Here is a 14,860-nt window from a genome sequence, read left to right as displayed (position 1 = left end):
CCTCAACACCCTTGATCCTGTCATAACATTGGTTGCTTTCATCACAACAAGCCCATTTCACCCACTCACAGTCCCCATTAGCATCTATCTAGCTTCACTTCTTCTTTGGCTTCCTATCAACAATCCCTTTGCCTGCACACTTTCTTTTCTCTCTCATGTCTTTCACTGTCTTTCTTAGTCACATTCTTTCTCCAAGCTTCACCTCCACCTATCTGCTCACTCCCACCCACTCCCCCATCCTCCCGTCATCAGCATAAATACCACTTTTTCTAGATATTCACATTCTGAAGAAGGGTCACTGGAGTCAAGCCATTAACTCTATTTTCTCTCCACAGATGCTGCCAACATGCTGAGTTTCTCCAGCAATTTCTATTTTTGTAGTGGTGAACAATTGCTTTTCAGACTGAAGGAAGGTACACGATATAGCCTCAGAGCTAAGTGAAGGACCTTACTTTTCCTGATTTATATTAATAACCATGTTTTGGGATGACAGGATATAGTTTCAAAATTTACAGTTAAAATTTTGAATTTTCTGAATTGAACATTAAAATTAAATGTTCTGACCTGTGAGAGTGATAGTGAAAGTCTTCAAGAGGACACAAATAAATAGGCAAAATGGTCAGACAAAGCAACAAATGAAATTTAATATGGGGGGATATGAAGTGATGCATTCTGGTCAGAAAATGAAAAGACATAAACTAAATTAAAGGGTGCAATTCTTATACAGACCTGCGGATACAAGTCATAAGTTGTGGAGAGTGGCAGGACAGGTTGGGAACTTGGTTAATGTGACCCTGGATTTCATAAAGAGAGACATACAGTCCAAAAGCAAAGGCCTGATAATGAAACTTGATCAATTTTGATGGAATATTGTGTCCATTTCTGGGCAGCAGATTTCAGGGTGAGTGTAAAATCTTTACGGAGACTATAGAAACGATTTATGTGAATACTTCAAAAGATGGGGACTTCAATGACATTGGTAGATTGGAGAACAGGAGTGTGAGAGGAGTTTCAGTAGAAGTGCTAGAAATTGATTGAGTAGTTTGGCAGAAGGGTTGGGAATCAGACAGCACTTGAATGATATTCATGACAAAATAAGCAATGGCAAATAAGGGAATAACTCTTTTACATAGTGTTATGAATATGCTTCATATTTAATCACAACTTATGGACTTGAATTTTGAAGGCCTGTGGAGACATGAATACATTTCCAATTCTTTGGATCCAATTGGGTTATTTTAAAGATGTCAATGAAAGGACGTTGGAACATATTCATCAGGCATTTCTTGAAAGCCACACATCTTGTGACAACTACCTACAAACACTCTGTCAGATTGAACCTCTGACAGAAGAAAATAGGCAATCCAGTTCAATTCTCATGTTTTTTTAAAAAACTATTGTTGTGGATCCAGTATGGTACCTGAAGCCCTAGTCCAGGCTTAAACCTATTTATCCACCTGAAGAGCATCCAGATGAATTATTGATGCTGTGTTCCCTGAGCAAGCTATGCTGCTAAAGATTGCAGAGATATGTGCTGAAGTTATAGAGTCATAAAGTCATAGAGATCTACAAGACCCTTCAGCCCATTTGCATCTATGCCAGTCAAAAACAACTACCTAACTATTCTTATGGAATTTTTCACCACTTGGCTCATAGTATTGTATGTCCTGGCATCGCAAGTGTGAATTGTTTCCCCACTGATCTTTTTATCTCTTGTCTAGCTTCATTACCTAAATGTGAGACTGCCCTTTTGTCAGGTTTTCAATGTACCAGAGGCATTTTAAAGATTTGTTTCCTCCAAATCTTTCACACAATGGCTACCCCAGTTAATGTTGAGGAGGTTGAAATGCCCAACTATTGTTACCCAATTACTTTTGCACTTGCCTGAAATTTGCCAACATATCTACTTTTCTATTTCACTTAGACTGTTAGCAACCCTATAGTGCATTCCAAGCAATATGATTGACCTTTCTTGATTTTTATGTTGCACCCATATGACTTCATTTGAGAATCATTAGATCTGTTCAGTGCAGATCGAGGCCATTTGGCCATTGAGTCTGCACCAATCCTTTAGTAAACATCCCACCCAAACCTGTAACCACATAGTTAGCACATCTAGTTTAACACACTGCAGAGCAATTTAGTGTGGGCAATCCACCTAGCCTGCAGATCTTTGGATTGCAGGAGGAAATCAGAGCGCTCAGAGGAAACCCACACAGACTCAGGGAGAACATGCAAACTCTACAACAGACAGTCGTCTAAGGTTGGAATCGAACGTGGTCCCCTCGTGCTGTGAGGCAATAGTGCAAACCACAGTACCATTGTACTGCTGTAAGAGCCTCAAAATGTCATCCATCCTTATTGCTGCTATAGATTCCCAGATCAAAACTGCAACACTCCTCCTCTTCAACCTCTTTTCATGTCTTTCCTGAAGACTGTATATCCTGAAATATTGAGCTGCAAGTCCTACCCCTCTCTCAACCATGACTCAGTGACAATAATGGCATAATATCCCTTTGTTTTAGTTTGTGTCCTCAGTTCAACTGCCTTTTTCATCAAACTCTGAACATTAAAATCAATAATATCCAACTTTACTCTCACATGGATACTGATCCCATTTCATGTCAGGTACAATCCATCCGGCTTGTAGCATAAGAAACAGGAATGGGAGGAGGCAGTTTGGCTCCTTGATCCTGCTGTGCCATTTGGTAGGATTATGGCCGACCTGACATTGCTTATGTCCATTTTCTGTGTTTTCCCCATAACCTGACTGATCAAGAATCCACCTTTCCATGAAGGCCATGGGGAATGGATGCGGAAGTGTAATTAACTGTGCTGCTCTTGCAGGGAACCAGCATAGACACAATGAACTAACTTACCCGTTTCTGTGCTATAAATAAAATCAAATATGATTATCCCAGCTGTAGAGTGTGTAATCATTTCGGAGAATGTCTTGCTGATTTACAGGCCAGTGTGATATTGTTAATAGCTTTTATCAGGGAGCATTGAGAGCAGGTTTTCTGTGGGGGAGGACAACCTCCAACAAGGCAAAGAAGACATACAGTAAATCAGGTCATAAGGTAAAGGCCTGATGCTCGTCAGACACCCAAAATGACATTGGTGGGGTGGGTGGTGGGGAACAGCATAGCTTGAAGACAAGCACCAAGATAAGACAAGAGTACAGTGCATTGTGCTTTAATCCTACGCAAACAAAAGCCTCAAAAAATTATGCACACTTGGTCGCAGAAATTAAAATATCAAGGCTACACAAACTCATTTGCTGAGCAAGTTAATTATAACATTTCAGAGTCCAGTGAAAGAGGGTCTTTGCGTTGTACACAGTATGATCCTTATTATTATTTTAGTCCTAATTTTGTTTCCAGTGATGAAATGCCAGAATGAGTAGCACAATGTAAAGCTATCCGTTGTGCATTAGTTTTAACTGTACAAGCATTAAGATTAAACAATATTGATGTTGTCTGTTTTAGCAATGACTAATACATGCACCTGACACAGCTCCATCCATATAAAATGTAAGGTGTTAAGAGGGTGTACACAGGTATGTTAAATGAATAACTGAAACCATCTCCATAATTGTTCCTCGAAACAGCTACTGAAAAATCACCATTCAGAAAGTGCAAAAACCAGTCCCTATAAATCACTGTACCTCACTGAAGCAATTCCACACAAGTTTGATAGCCCATCAGAAAGTTACCCTTCTTTTACACATGATCAGTCCTTGACTTTAGTACTGCCTCAGAGTCAGGCACCAGAGTTTCAGAATCTCTGACACTTACTTTTTTTTAATCCATCAGCCAGGCCTCCCTAATTGGACCAGATTAACAGCCCCAGTCTAATGATCCAGCTGACCTTGTTCCAGTCACTGAACTCACAAATGGCTAAGTGTAAAAATAGGGTTGCAAACTGGTAAAAATCAGTTTGACACTCAAAAAAAAACTTGAAATGGTCGTGACCAAAGTTATTTTTTATGCTGAGGAATCTGAACTATCCCAAGGAAATTAAGACATATATCAAGTTCTCTGAGACTTTGCATGTTTTACGTGTCTACCTAATTGCAACATTATTGTATTGGATATCCAAAAATGTACTGAATCTGTTCAGTTAAATTAGCCTTTGGCATAGGACCCATCCAGACTCAATCTCAACTGAAACAGGTCTAAGAAAAGTAAATAAATGGATCTATTTCTAAACTAAATCCTCACCCATGACAGCATAATACTGCTCATGTTTCCTAAAGTTCAATTATTGTATTTCTCATCTTCTAATTTTTATGATATTACACACAGGATTCATGTCACAGAAATACCACAATTTGTCAGATCTCCTATACTTTGGATCTGTGTATCAATAACAATGCTGGCAGTGACCCTTTTATGCTATTTTGAGTGAACATCTTGGTGTACATTGTTATTGTAAGCCATTCTAACCCACCATTGGTATGCACTGATTGCTATCATTGTGTAATCAGTGCATATCATCGCTATGTAGCTCTTGGTGTATGTTGTTATTCTAAGATGTTCTAACCCACCCTTGGACACACTAAGTGTCATCACTGTGTGTTCAGTGAGCGTTGAAAACAGAGCGCATCATTTTATAAGTGGATTATTTTTTCAATCTGCTTTCAATTATGCCTTAGCTGAATCTCATTCCATCGCTTATACTGAGGACTCAACTCATTCAATAGACATCAGCCTTTTATCCTGTTCTATCCAATCCTCATGGAGCTTGTTTTCATCTGTTCCTCAGTTCCATTGGAGTTTTGGAATTTATTTCACTTCTTCAATTGCGGATACTTTGCGCATCTTAGTGAATGATAGTAACCAATGAGCACTCAACGAGTTTGCATGGAATGACTTTGATATTTTAACAATGACATTAATCTATTTTGTAAGACACTGTGTGTTCTTATCAAAAGCTGCACCCCTGCAAAAAAATACACTTAAGGAAGTAGGATTACGACAATATGAATTGATCCCTTGGTGCTGAATTCCACATAATTAGTGCATGTTAGGAACATATTTCACAATAATATAGTATATTATCCACTATATATGTATATGTGAAAGCCACCCTTCAATTTTTCTTTAGTTCTTTTTTTATAACACAGCTTAGAGTTTTCCTCATAGATTGAGACTTAGTTGTTTCCAAGTCTCAGTGACAATAGTGTCACTTTGAGTTTAGAATTGCAATATTAATACATCACTGTTCACCTATTCCCATCTCCAGTATTTATTCACATTCAAATTAATATTCATTTGTTAACATCTTCATTGTTTTACTGTTGCTTGTTACGAATTTTGCCAACCTCCCTTTTGTCGATGCAAACTTTCACATCATCCCATAAATGAAATCACCCCTTCAGTTTTGTAACTCCATGATGGGATATAGAATAACTGACAAAGCTCCATTTATTGTCCATCTTTTGTCACCCTGAGAAACTGGCACTTGGTCAATCATTGTAACCACTGATGGAATCCTACAAAGGTGCCAGGTAGAAAAAAACTCATGATTTTGAACCAGTCACAGTAAAGAGAATACTGACGTACATCTGAATTAGGATTGTGTGAGATTTGAGGTAGAGGTGGATAGGTCTACCACTTTTTTGTAAAGTGCAACAATCTCTCCCAATTGACTAACTTCCATGTCATGTAATTTACTCAGAGCCAGGAAGATTTTCAGATTTGAAAACTTGGAAATCCTCATGCTCTGTAGAATTTAATGGCTGGACTTCATTTTTTTTTTCAAATCCCTCCCAGTACAGCAGCCAGCCAGATTCATCAGGATGCAGACTGTCAAGCAAACAAGTGGGTAACAGGTTAGATTGGACAGTGGTTTGATGTAGGTGAAGGTTAGGAAATCAAGATACAGAGACATGGTCAGCACGAGTGAGTCAGACTTTGTGGTAGATCGTAGGAATACTATGAAGTGAGAAGGGGGGATCTGACACTAGAGTTTGGGCACTGGCATTGTGGTACACGGTGGTGTGGGTTGAGAAAATGTGTTGCAGATAATATGGATAGACTCAAGGTATTGGATATTGTGGGGGCAGAGATCAGACATTTGAGGGATATCAATTATTCCATATGTGGAGGCTGGCTGTTGGTTGTTCCAGGTCAGTTATCACAGTGGAGTTTGATACCATAAGGGTTGGGGAAAACCTAGACATTAGACATTGCAGCTGAAGAGCTATTGGACATTGGACTGGGAGAGCCTACAGTGAACTCTGTCCTTTAAAGGTGAAAGCAAGCCAGTTTGAAAACAGTTTGGGGTCATATTTGAGAACTTTAAAAAATTTATCTTCCCATCTAACCCCATGTCAACCATTATTGGGTGTTAAAACTCTATAACTCCCATTCCGTTTGTCTCATGTATTTCTGAATGCAAATATTCAAAATGATTTTCTGTTTAAAAGTGTCATCTGTGTCTCAGCAAATAGCAGCTTCAGTTCTGAATCAAATGATTGTAGGTTAAGTCCCATTTCAGAAGCTTGAGCACTTCATCAAGGCTGATCTCAGTGCAGTGCCAAGGGAACATCAGGATGCCATTCTTTGGATGAGATGCTCATCTGAATTTATCCTCTCCAGGGGTAATCATAATGAATCTCATAGCATGAGTCAAAGAAGAGCTGTGGCATTTTCTTTGGTATCTTGGCCATTTTTTTTACCCTCAATCAATGCATCACTAATATAAATTATGGCTGATTATTAGCACATTGCTGGTGCTGGGAGCTTGCTGTGTGTGAACTCCCTCGATTTGTTATTGTCAGAGTACAAGAATTAGAATCCAAATAGCCAATTCAGCCCCTTGTCTCTGCTCTACTGTTAATATAATCATGTGGTTCTCATCTCAGCCTCAACTCCACCTTACTACCCACTCTCCATAACCCTTCAACCCATTACTAATTAAAGATCTACCTATTTCTTCGTTAAGCTTAGTCAATGTTCTGGCATCCACCATAATCCGAGACAATGCATTCCACAGATTCATGACCCTTTGAAAGAAATAATTTCTCCTCATCACCTTTTTAGATTTGACACCCATTCTCCTAAAATTAAAACTCAGTCTAACTTCTGACTTTATTCAGCATTTCCTGCTTACTTTGAAATTGCAATGCAGAAGTGAGAAGAGAGTCAAACCTAATGATGATGTCCCAGAAAATCATTCAACCACTATTGTCACCAACAGTTGCAACAATTCAATGATTCAAGGTACACGGCAGTCTAGATTATATAATACTCACCTACACCAACAATTATTCTTTGTTAACAACATAAAAGCGAATTGTTTGACTCAACTAGGTACGTGACCATATTATACCTGACAGCTAAATCCTCTGAAGTGTTACTCGAATTCGAATGTCATTGGCACTTCAACAATCCCAGAAGAAAATAAATACATTTGATTATAAGACTGAGGAATTTAATGTTAGCTATGTTACAAAATTACATTGAAGCAGTCTATGCATTTTCTCTTTCTCTGACAATTGTTCGCTAAAAATACCGACACATATAATTTATTTCAGAGTTCAGCGAAACTACAAGAAATTCTTAACCTTTTATCTAATTGTATGTTTTGTTGGGAAAATGTTTCCTGTGAAGTAACAAATTATTTCAATATTAAGTGCTAACTATGATGCTTATGCAAACTCTGCTTCATCTGTTTATCCTGTCTATCTGTTGCAGCTGAAGGTGCATGTGGCGGGACATTGCGTGGTACCAGCGGAATGATTTCCAGTCCATACTTTCCGTCAGAATACAATAATAATGCTGACTGCACGTGGACTATCCTGGCCGAGCCTGGAGATACCATTGCACTCATCTTCTCTGATTTCCAACTTGAAGATGGATATGACATCCTCGAGATTAGCGGGACTGATGCACCAACAATATGGCAAGTACAGTGATTGTTGTCGTATTTTTTTTTAAAGGGCCAAGTAATTTATTTCATAACAGTCCACAGTACAGTTCATTTGGGGTTATATTTACATAAAATAAGAATCCACCTTGGAAGTGTTTTAAATATTTCCCACCAGATTGAATTGCAGATGGTTTTAGGCCTGTTGAAGATTGCCGATAGATTTATTTGAAGGCATGCATTGTTTTTAAAACATATGCAATGCAGTGTTTATTAATTAATTCGATGTAGAAAATCAGTGAGTTAATCAGATTGATTCCTTTCTCCATTTGTCATTGTGGTTTCAATCTTGCTAGTTGTTGTTGAATTCTGAATGTTGAGAACTGCATAAGCAGTGAAAACTCTTCCTTGTACACTGACAGATCAAAGTTACAAAAGTTGTCACCAGTAAAATGTGGGTTATTCACCTTGAAATTCCACTCATATCAATCCTTCAAACTTGGAATCTCTTGTTGCATCTTGTCAGGGACAGCAATCTGTGCCTAAAATCAATTGTTTACTTTAAAGGGTTGGTTGTTGTCACACTGCAAAATCCAAAGCTTTACAAAATCATGTGGATTTAAAATCAGTTTTCCACCTTTTGTATTATGATGCTGCCACAGAAGAAAGGCACTCCCACAATCTGTGCTGCAGATAAACTTCAGGTAAAGCCCTGGGCTAAAGCTAAGGTTGTGTTTTGTTATTCTGTGTGTCTTCACAAAGCTCTGTAAAAATAAACCGCCTTAAGGCTGGTTTACACTGGCATTACAGAAATCTGAAATGGAATCAATGCTCTTTCTTGTGTGAGTATATCTGTAATGTGTGATCTGAATTTTGTTGCTGAGTGAAATGAATGCTTGTTTATAATCACATGTTAAGATAATATTGCAGGAGATTGAAAGTAAGTTATGGGACAATCGTGCAGATTTCAATTTTCCAGTTGGCCTCAATTAGAAATATTAATGAGAGTAATTGGGAAAATAATGCAGTGAAACCTTCCAACTAATCTTCAGAAAGTCAATTGAAGAGATGTTTTCAAACAGTGATCATTAGGCGGCACTTTGTTCACTGACAGCTCTTTTCATTGAAATTCTTGAAGCCAAGTAATTTGTTTAAATAATGCACGACTTGTTTGTGCAGGTGTTTTTTTTTACGGAAATAATCTTGGAGGAGATTAATGTAATTATTTGCCACCTACATGATTTGCAGAGGATTTGGGGGGCCTGTTGAAGAATACAGATAAATGTTTGCATGCTTGCATACATTTGAAAATACAATCCCCGAGAAAAAAATGGGCTGTTGCTTTGTTAGGCCATGCGGAAAGTGGCTGTTGACATCTGTTCAACATTTTTAATAACAGAAGTGGTTCTATTTCTTGTGGCAGTCGGATGATCGCAACTGCTAAGCTTTTACATATATAGTCTGTTCTGACTATAGTTCCGTTGTCATGCGACCTAGCATTATAAGAAAATCGCATAACAGCAGCATCATTTAAACCAATGCTACCGGAATCGCATTATAGCCAAGATAGATAAGGAAAGTTCACATTCTACAAATAATGGTCTAATTTCTTCAATCACGTGTAGCCAATTGGAGTTGAAGAAATGCATGTTATAGCAGAACTAACTGTAAGCAGAAAGGTGGCAATGTTAACATCATTGTATGAAATAATGAGTGCCATGTTGCCTGTGAACTAACCTGGTTTACCCAATAAAACAAATCATGCTAATTAAAGAAATTTATTTTATTCACATCTTGAAGGTGAAACTTCTGGATAGGTTAAGCTTACTTTTCTGTTACTCTTGTGAAAGTGTTAAGCATGTTCCTGAACTTCATAACCGGACATCTCTTCATATTTCCATTTGGATTTTTTTTTGTTAGGTTCTCCTTTTACAAAACGTGAATTAGGTGACATCTTTCAAAGCACTTTTGAAAGCGGCATGGAGACGTGAAGTTTAAAGATGGCTTCATGTTTAAGGATCAATACCTGTCAGAGGCAGGAATCAGGAGCTGGGCTCAATACCATGTTGCAGAACTGTCTCCAGCTCCACCTTGTAGGAGCAAATTAGTGCAGATGCTGGAATCTGTACTGAAAACAGCAGATGCTGGAGATCGCAGTCGATCAGGCAGTATCCATGAAGAGGGAGTAAGTTAACATTTTGATTCTAGGCGACTCTTGCTCACAGCTGAAATGGAGTATGGAAGGGACAGCACTTATACCATATTTGGGTGAGGTGGGGGTGGGAGGGGAAGGTGTGCAATGGCAGTGGTGGCGTGTAGAGTCTGGCAGTTAGACACACCATTGTTCTGCCATTCTCACATTCTGATCACTTAATTTGAACCATGAACATCTTTTCTCCACCAGCAGTCTACACCTCACCATCGCCACACCTCCCGCCAACTGTAGCATAAATGCTACCCCCTCCACACTTCATTCAGCTCTGATAAAAAGCCATCTAACTCAAAGCATTAGCTTGTTCTCTCTCCGTGGATGTTGCCTGGCTTGCTGTGATCTCCAGCATTTGTTGTTTTCAGTCCATCTCCACCTTATCTTGCGGCACAATCTTCATCTTAATAACTTTAGAGAAGGGACTGGTGCCAGATTAGTGACAAGTGGGGTGTGGAAATGGTGAAGGAACATCATGGAGGTGGGTTTGTATCAGCAGCCATTTCTGTAGCTGCTATTTGTGTGAGGGGAGTTTTCCCCTGATTGTCATGTCTCCAGTGTTGCTAGGACTCCTTGACGATGCACTCAGTTCAGCTCTTTTGTCCAAGTTTGAGCCAAAGATAATAATGAGGTCAGGAACTGAGTGGCGCTGAAGGAACCCAAACTTTATGATAGTAACCTCCTCAATCACTTGGCTGAAGAAATCCTGTGTAATATACTGAAGTCCTATTAAAACTAAAGGAGAGACCACACCAATGCACAACCTAATTCTGGTGCTTATCTCTCATAGTTGTGAATTGGTTTCCTTTAGTACCTGACCACCTAACTAATACAGGCAGTCACTCTCAATAATGGGATAACTCAAGTTGGAGTTAGGTGGAAACTCTATTTTGCCTTCAAAATACAATCAATGGGGAGACTTGAGCTGTTTTTATTGTATGAAGGAGGCATATTGTGTGCATGGAGTGCACTGCTTTCAGCAGCTCCACAGTTGGCACACAAGGAACCTACTGGGGAAACCAATACTCAGCCGATTATGGCTTCCCCATGAGAGAAAAGGGTTGAAGCCCCTGGAGTAAAATGGAACAAGGGTTTTCGAAAGTAGAGAGATGGAAGGAAGGTATTAAAGCTCAAAACACACAGGGGATTGCAGAAAAATGTTGCATGCATGAATGAAGTCCCTGTCTGTTTTTGATCTTTCTGAAATTCAGAATGACTGATCTCTAACTCTATGTGAGTGGAAATTTGTCATTCAATTTTTCTCTTTCTGTTATTTATTTACTGAGGTGGAGCAATGATGAAAATAGGTCCACTCAGTACAAGACTTTTTTTATCAGTTGAATATGCTCAGCCAGAGGCCCTATTGCTTTTGAGACTTGGAGACAGGTTAGAAAATCTCATGTGTTTCTAGATCAATAGGGTTACAAATGGGTTCAGTCTGTCCCTTTGCTTCCTCCTTCCTTTAGCAAGGCCCATCCCTTTATCTTTTGTGGTGTTTTGTCTTCTCAGACTTACATGTAAACATATTTATGATTTCTTTGTTAAATGCTAGGGTCTGGAAGTGGTCAGAAGAAATGGGTCTATGTCGGGAGTGTTATTTCAGTTGAGTCGTTTAAGCTGTTGCTAGTGATAGGTAAAAGGCAGATTTTGTTTGTGACATGAAATTGTTGTGTGAAAAAGAAAATGAAGGATTGATTATTTGCCACAGTGTGATTGTTTCTTGTCCCTTCAGTTATTTGTCTTTTCTGATTGTGTTCTACAGTTGCTAATATTTCTACAGGCATCTGTTTACTCGTTGGATAAATAATTCAGGTACCCAGGGAAGGTGAATAGGCAATGTATCTGTACAGAGCCTCACTTTACACTGAATTGTCTATCCCAGCATCATGGCTTTCCCAGATATTGAAAATTCAAATAGCTGAGACATATATTTTGTGTGAGCCATGAGTTAGATATTCAAAAGGCTGCAGGTTTGGAATCGATGGCAGGTGCACGTTTAAAGCAACAGAGGTTATTTCAGTGTGCCCACCCATCGCAGACAGTTTGCAATTTTTAAAAGGACAAGCAATGGAAGAGGTGGGAAACCCAGTTGCCAGTATTATTGGCCCCACACTCCAAAAAAAGCTTGTTCAAGCACCTGTGTAGTGTAGAATGGAATTTTTAAACTGTATTTTGTTTAAATTGAACAATTTGATCCACTTAGCGCTCAGCTATTAGGTGAATTGAGTGGCCAAATAAAATATTTATTTGTCATTGTGATTTGATTGCAATATCTACCTGTGCCTGTGTGAATGCTAGACATTCATATTTCTTCCCAGGCGTTTGTCACTCATGTTAATCAGAGAGCTGGAAATGCACAGTAGGTCATACAGCATCCGCGGAGCAGGACAATCAATGTTTCGGGCAAAAGCTCTAATGAATGGCTTTTGCCCGAAATGTTGACTCTCCTGCTCCTCAATGCTGCCTGACCCTGCTGTGCTTTTCCAGCACCAGACTCTCGACTTTGATTTCCAGCATCTGCAGTCCTCGCGCTCTCTAAATTGCAGAGCTACAGAGTCTCTTCAGTAGTGTAGCAACAGGCTCCAATATGGCTGCTGCCTGCTTTTGCTGCTGGTACCAGGCAGGAAGCTCCTGCCTTTCACTGATCTTACTTCCCAGTCATTTAGCTTATCAAAAGTTTGCAATAGTGTCACAAACGTGATGCAACCAAAGCCTGGGGTTGGTTCCAGGAATTTATCCCACCACAATGATATGACACATGGTGCTTGCTTGAACCTCCTTCCCTGTGGTAATTACGGGTCTTGTGGTGCGTTACTCCACTGAAATATTAATAAAATTAGCAACAGCTTCTTGGTTTTACAGCTTTTTTTACAAATAAAACATATTGACGAAGTTTTGATCATACATGGTGATTTCAAAATCACTGATTTGGAGGGACCATATCACTTTGGTATGGTTAATAAACTGATTTGTAGCAATGTCAGGAGGTTTAAATTAAAACTGACAAAGCATAACATTTGAGAGGATGGTTTTATGGACATTAAATCAGAGGAACCTATAACACTATTTTCATATTGACCATAGTATAAGGTGCGTTGGTGGATTTCTTTATAATGTTAAATGTCTGAAACATTTCGAACAGACCTGATGGAATAAGTATCACAGATGATGTACAGAACAATATGGAACAAATTAAGAAATCCACTTTGTCAGACATGACACGTAGTGTTCTTGTGTGTAAATTAGGCCTTTAACATACAAGTAGAGGACCAAGATGTCATCTAAGTGTCCTTAAAAAAATACTTTCTCCATAAAAACTGCGAGAAAGTTGTAGTTCAAAAATCAAATGTTTACATGACATATCAGTCTGCTCTGTCTCTGATAACCTTCAAAACAAGCTATCCACCTATTTCCATTATTTGTCTTGATTTAGACAGAACATGGTTGATCTATTTTACCAAAGCATTTTATGGATCTGCTCACAGAAGAGTTTGATTTGCTCCTGATAAAGAAACGAAAGATACTTGTCCAACATGATAAATGGAGGTTAAGTATCCAGTTTTAATCTGGTTCTGTGAGGAAGGGGTGGGTGTTTGCGAAGATGGGTCCAAATGCTGTCCTTCAAATTTTAATGCCTGGACCTCAAACAGCAGGAAAATTTCAGCTATACAGCAGACAGGGGGTGTAATGTAAACTGCAGACCAAAATCTAACAAGTAGATCATTGTAATTAAGCCTGCCGAGAAGGGTGGTGCTGTTGTCTGGCGCATTGACCTCTACATTGCAGAGGCTGAGCGCCAGCTCTCAGACATCTCCTCCCACCTCTCCCAGACTGTGACCTCACCATTGATCACCATACTATTGTGTCCACACAGTCATGAATTTAATTTCATCTGGTGATCTCCTGCCACTGTCTCCACGGTCACAGTCTCCCAACCCCACGCAGCACACTTCTATCTCCTTCCCAAAACCTACAAACAGTTTGACCCAGACAGGTGCATTATTTGTTCCCCCCAGAATGCATTTGTTCCTCCCCAACATGAGTTTTTTGCTTCTTATCCTATTCCCTTCTCACTTACATCTGCAATTCTTCTGATGCCTTCCAGCGGTTTCGGAATTTCCAGGCTCCAGCCACCTCCTCTTTACCATGGACCAGCAATCCCTTTACAGGTGCATCCCCCATCAGGATGGTTTCCGGGCTCTCCGTTTCTTCCTGGAAAATAGACCTGGAACATTCCCATCCACCACCAGCCTCCTCCGCCTGGCTGCGCTCATCCTCACTTTGAACAACTTCACCTTTAACTCCTCCCACCTTCTTCAGGTCTAAGGTGTGGCCATGGGTACCTGCATAGGCCCTTGTTATGCCTGTCGCTTTGTGAGATATTTGGAACATTCCTTCTTTCAAACTTACTTGGGTCCCTCCCCACGACTCTTCCTCTGTAATCATCTGGGGTCCTTCCCTCTCTCGTCCGCAATTGGAAAAGTTTATCAACTTTGCATCCAATTTTTACTCTGCTCTCCCCTTCACCTGGCCCACATCTGACTCCTCCCTTCCTTAACCTCAGTTTCCATTTCTGGGTATAGGCTGGCCACCAATATCCACTACAAATCCACTGAGTTGCACAGTTCCCTGCACTGTACATCATACCTTACTTCCTGTAAAGACTGTTCCATCCTTCTAGTTTCTCTGTTGCATCTGTTCTGATGCTATAAGGCATACCCTTCTACAAGGGAATATCTGAAATGTCCACCTTTCTCCTCAACCAAGGATTCCCTACCA

The 14,860-nt window shown here is 39.6% G+C and overlaps 1 protein-coding gene across 3 annotated transcripts in view; it reads left to right on the top strand.

Moving 5' to 3' along the window:
- Window positions 1–14,860, top strand: part of LOC140464913 (CUB and sushi domain-containing protein 1-like) — a 2,358,623-nt gene that overhangs the window by 1,092,102 nt on the left and 1,251,661 nt on the right. For all 3 annotated transcript variants that reach the window (XM_072560545.1, XM_072560536.1, XM_072560527.1), the window contains exon 5: window positions 7,704–7,911. In XM_072560545.1, coding sequence (XP_072416646.1) covers window positions 7,704–7,911 — 208 coding nt within the window. The remainder of the gene's footprint in view (window positions 1–7,703; window positions 7,912–14,860) is intronic.

Source organism: Chiloscyllium punctatum, chromosome 3, assembly GCF_047496795.1.
Source record: "Chiloscyllium punctatum isolate Juve2018m chromosome 3, sChiPun1.3, whole genome shotgun sequence".
Taxonomy (NCBI): domain Eukaryota; kingdom Metazoa; phylum Chordata; class Chondrichthyes; order Orectolobiformes; family Hemiscylliidae; genus Chiloscyllium; species Chiloscyllium punctatum.
The sequence above is the reverse complement of the archived record's forward strand: the minus strand, read 5'-3'. Positions and strand labels throughout refer to the sequence as shown.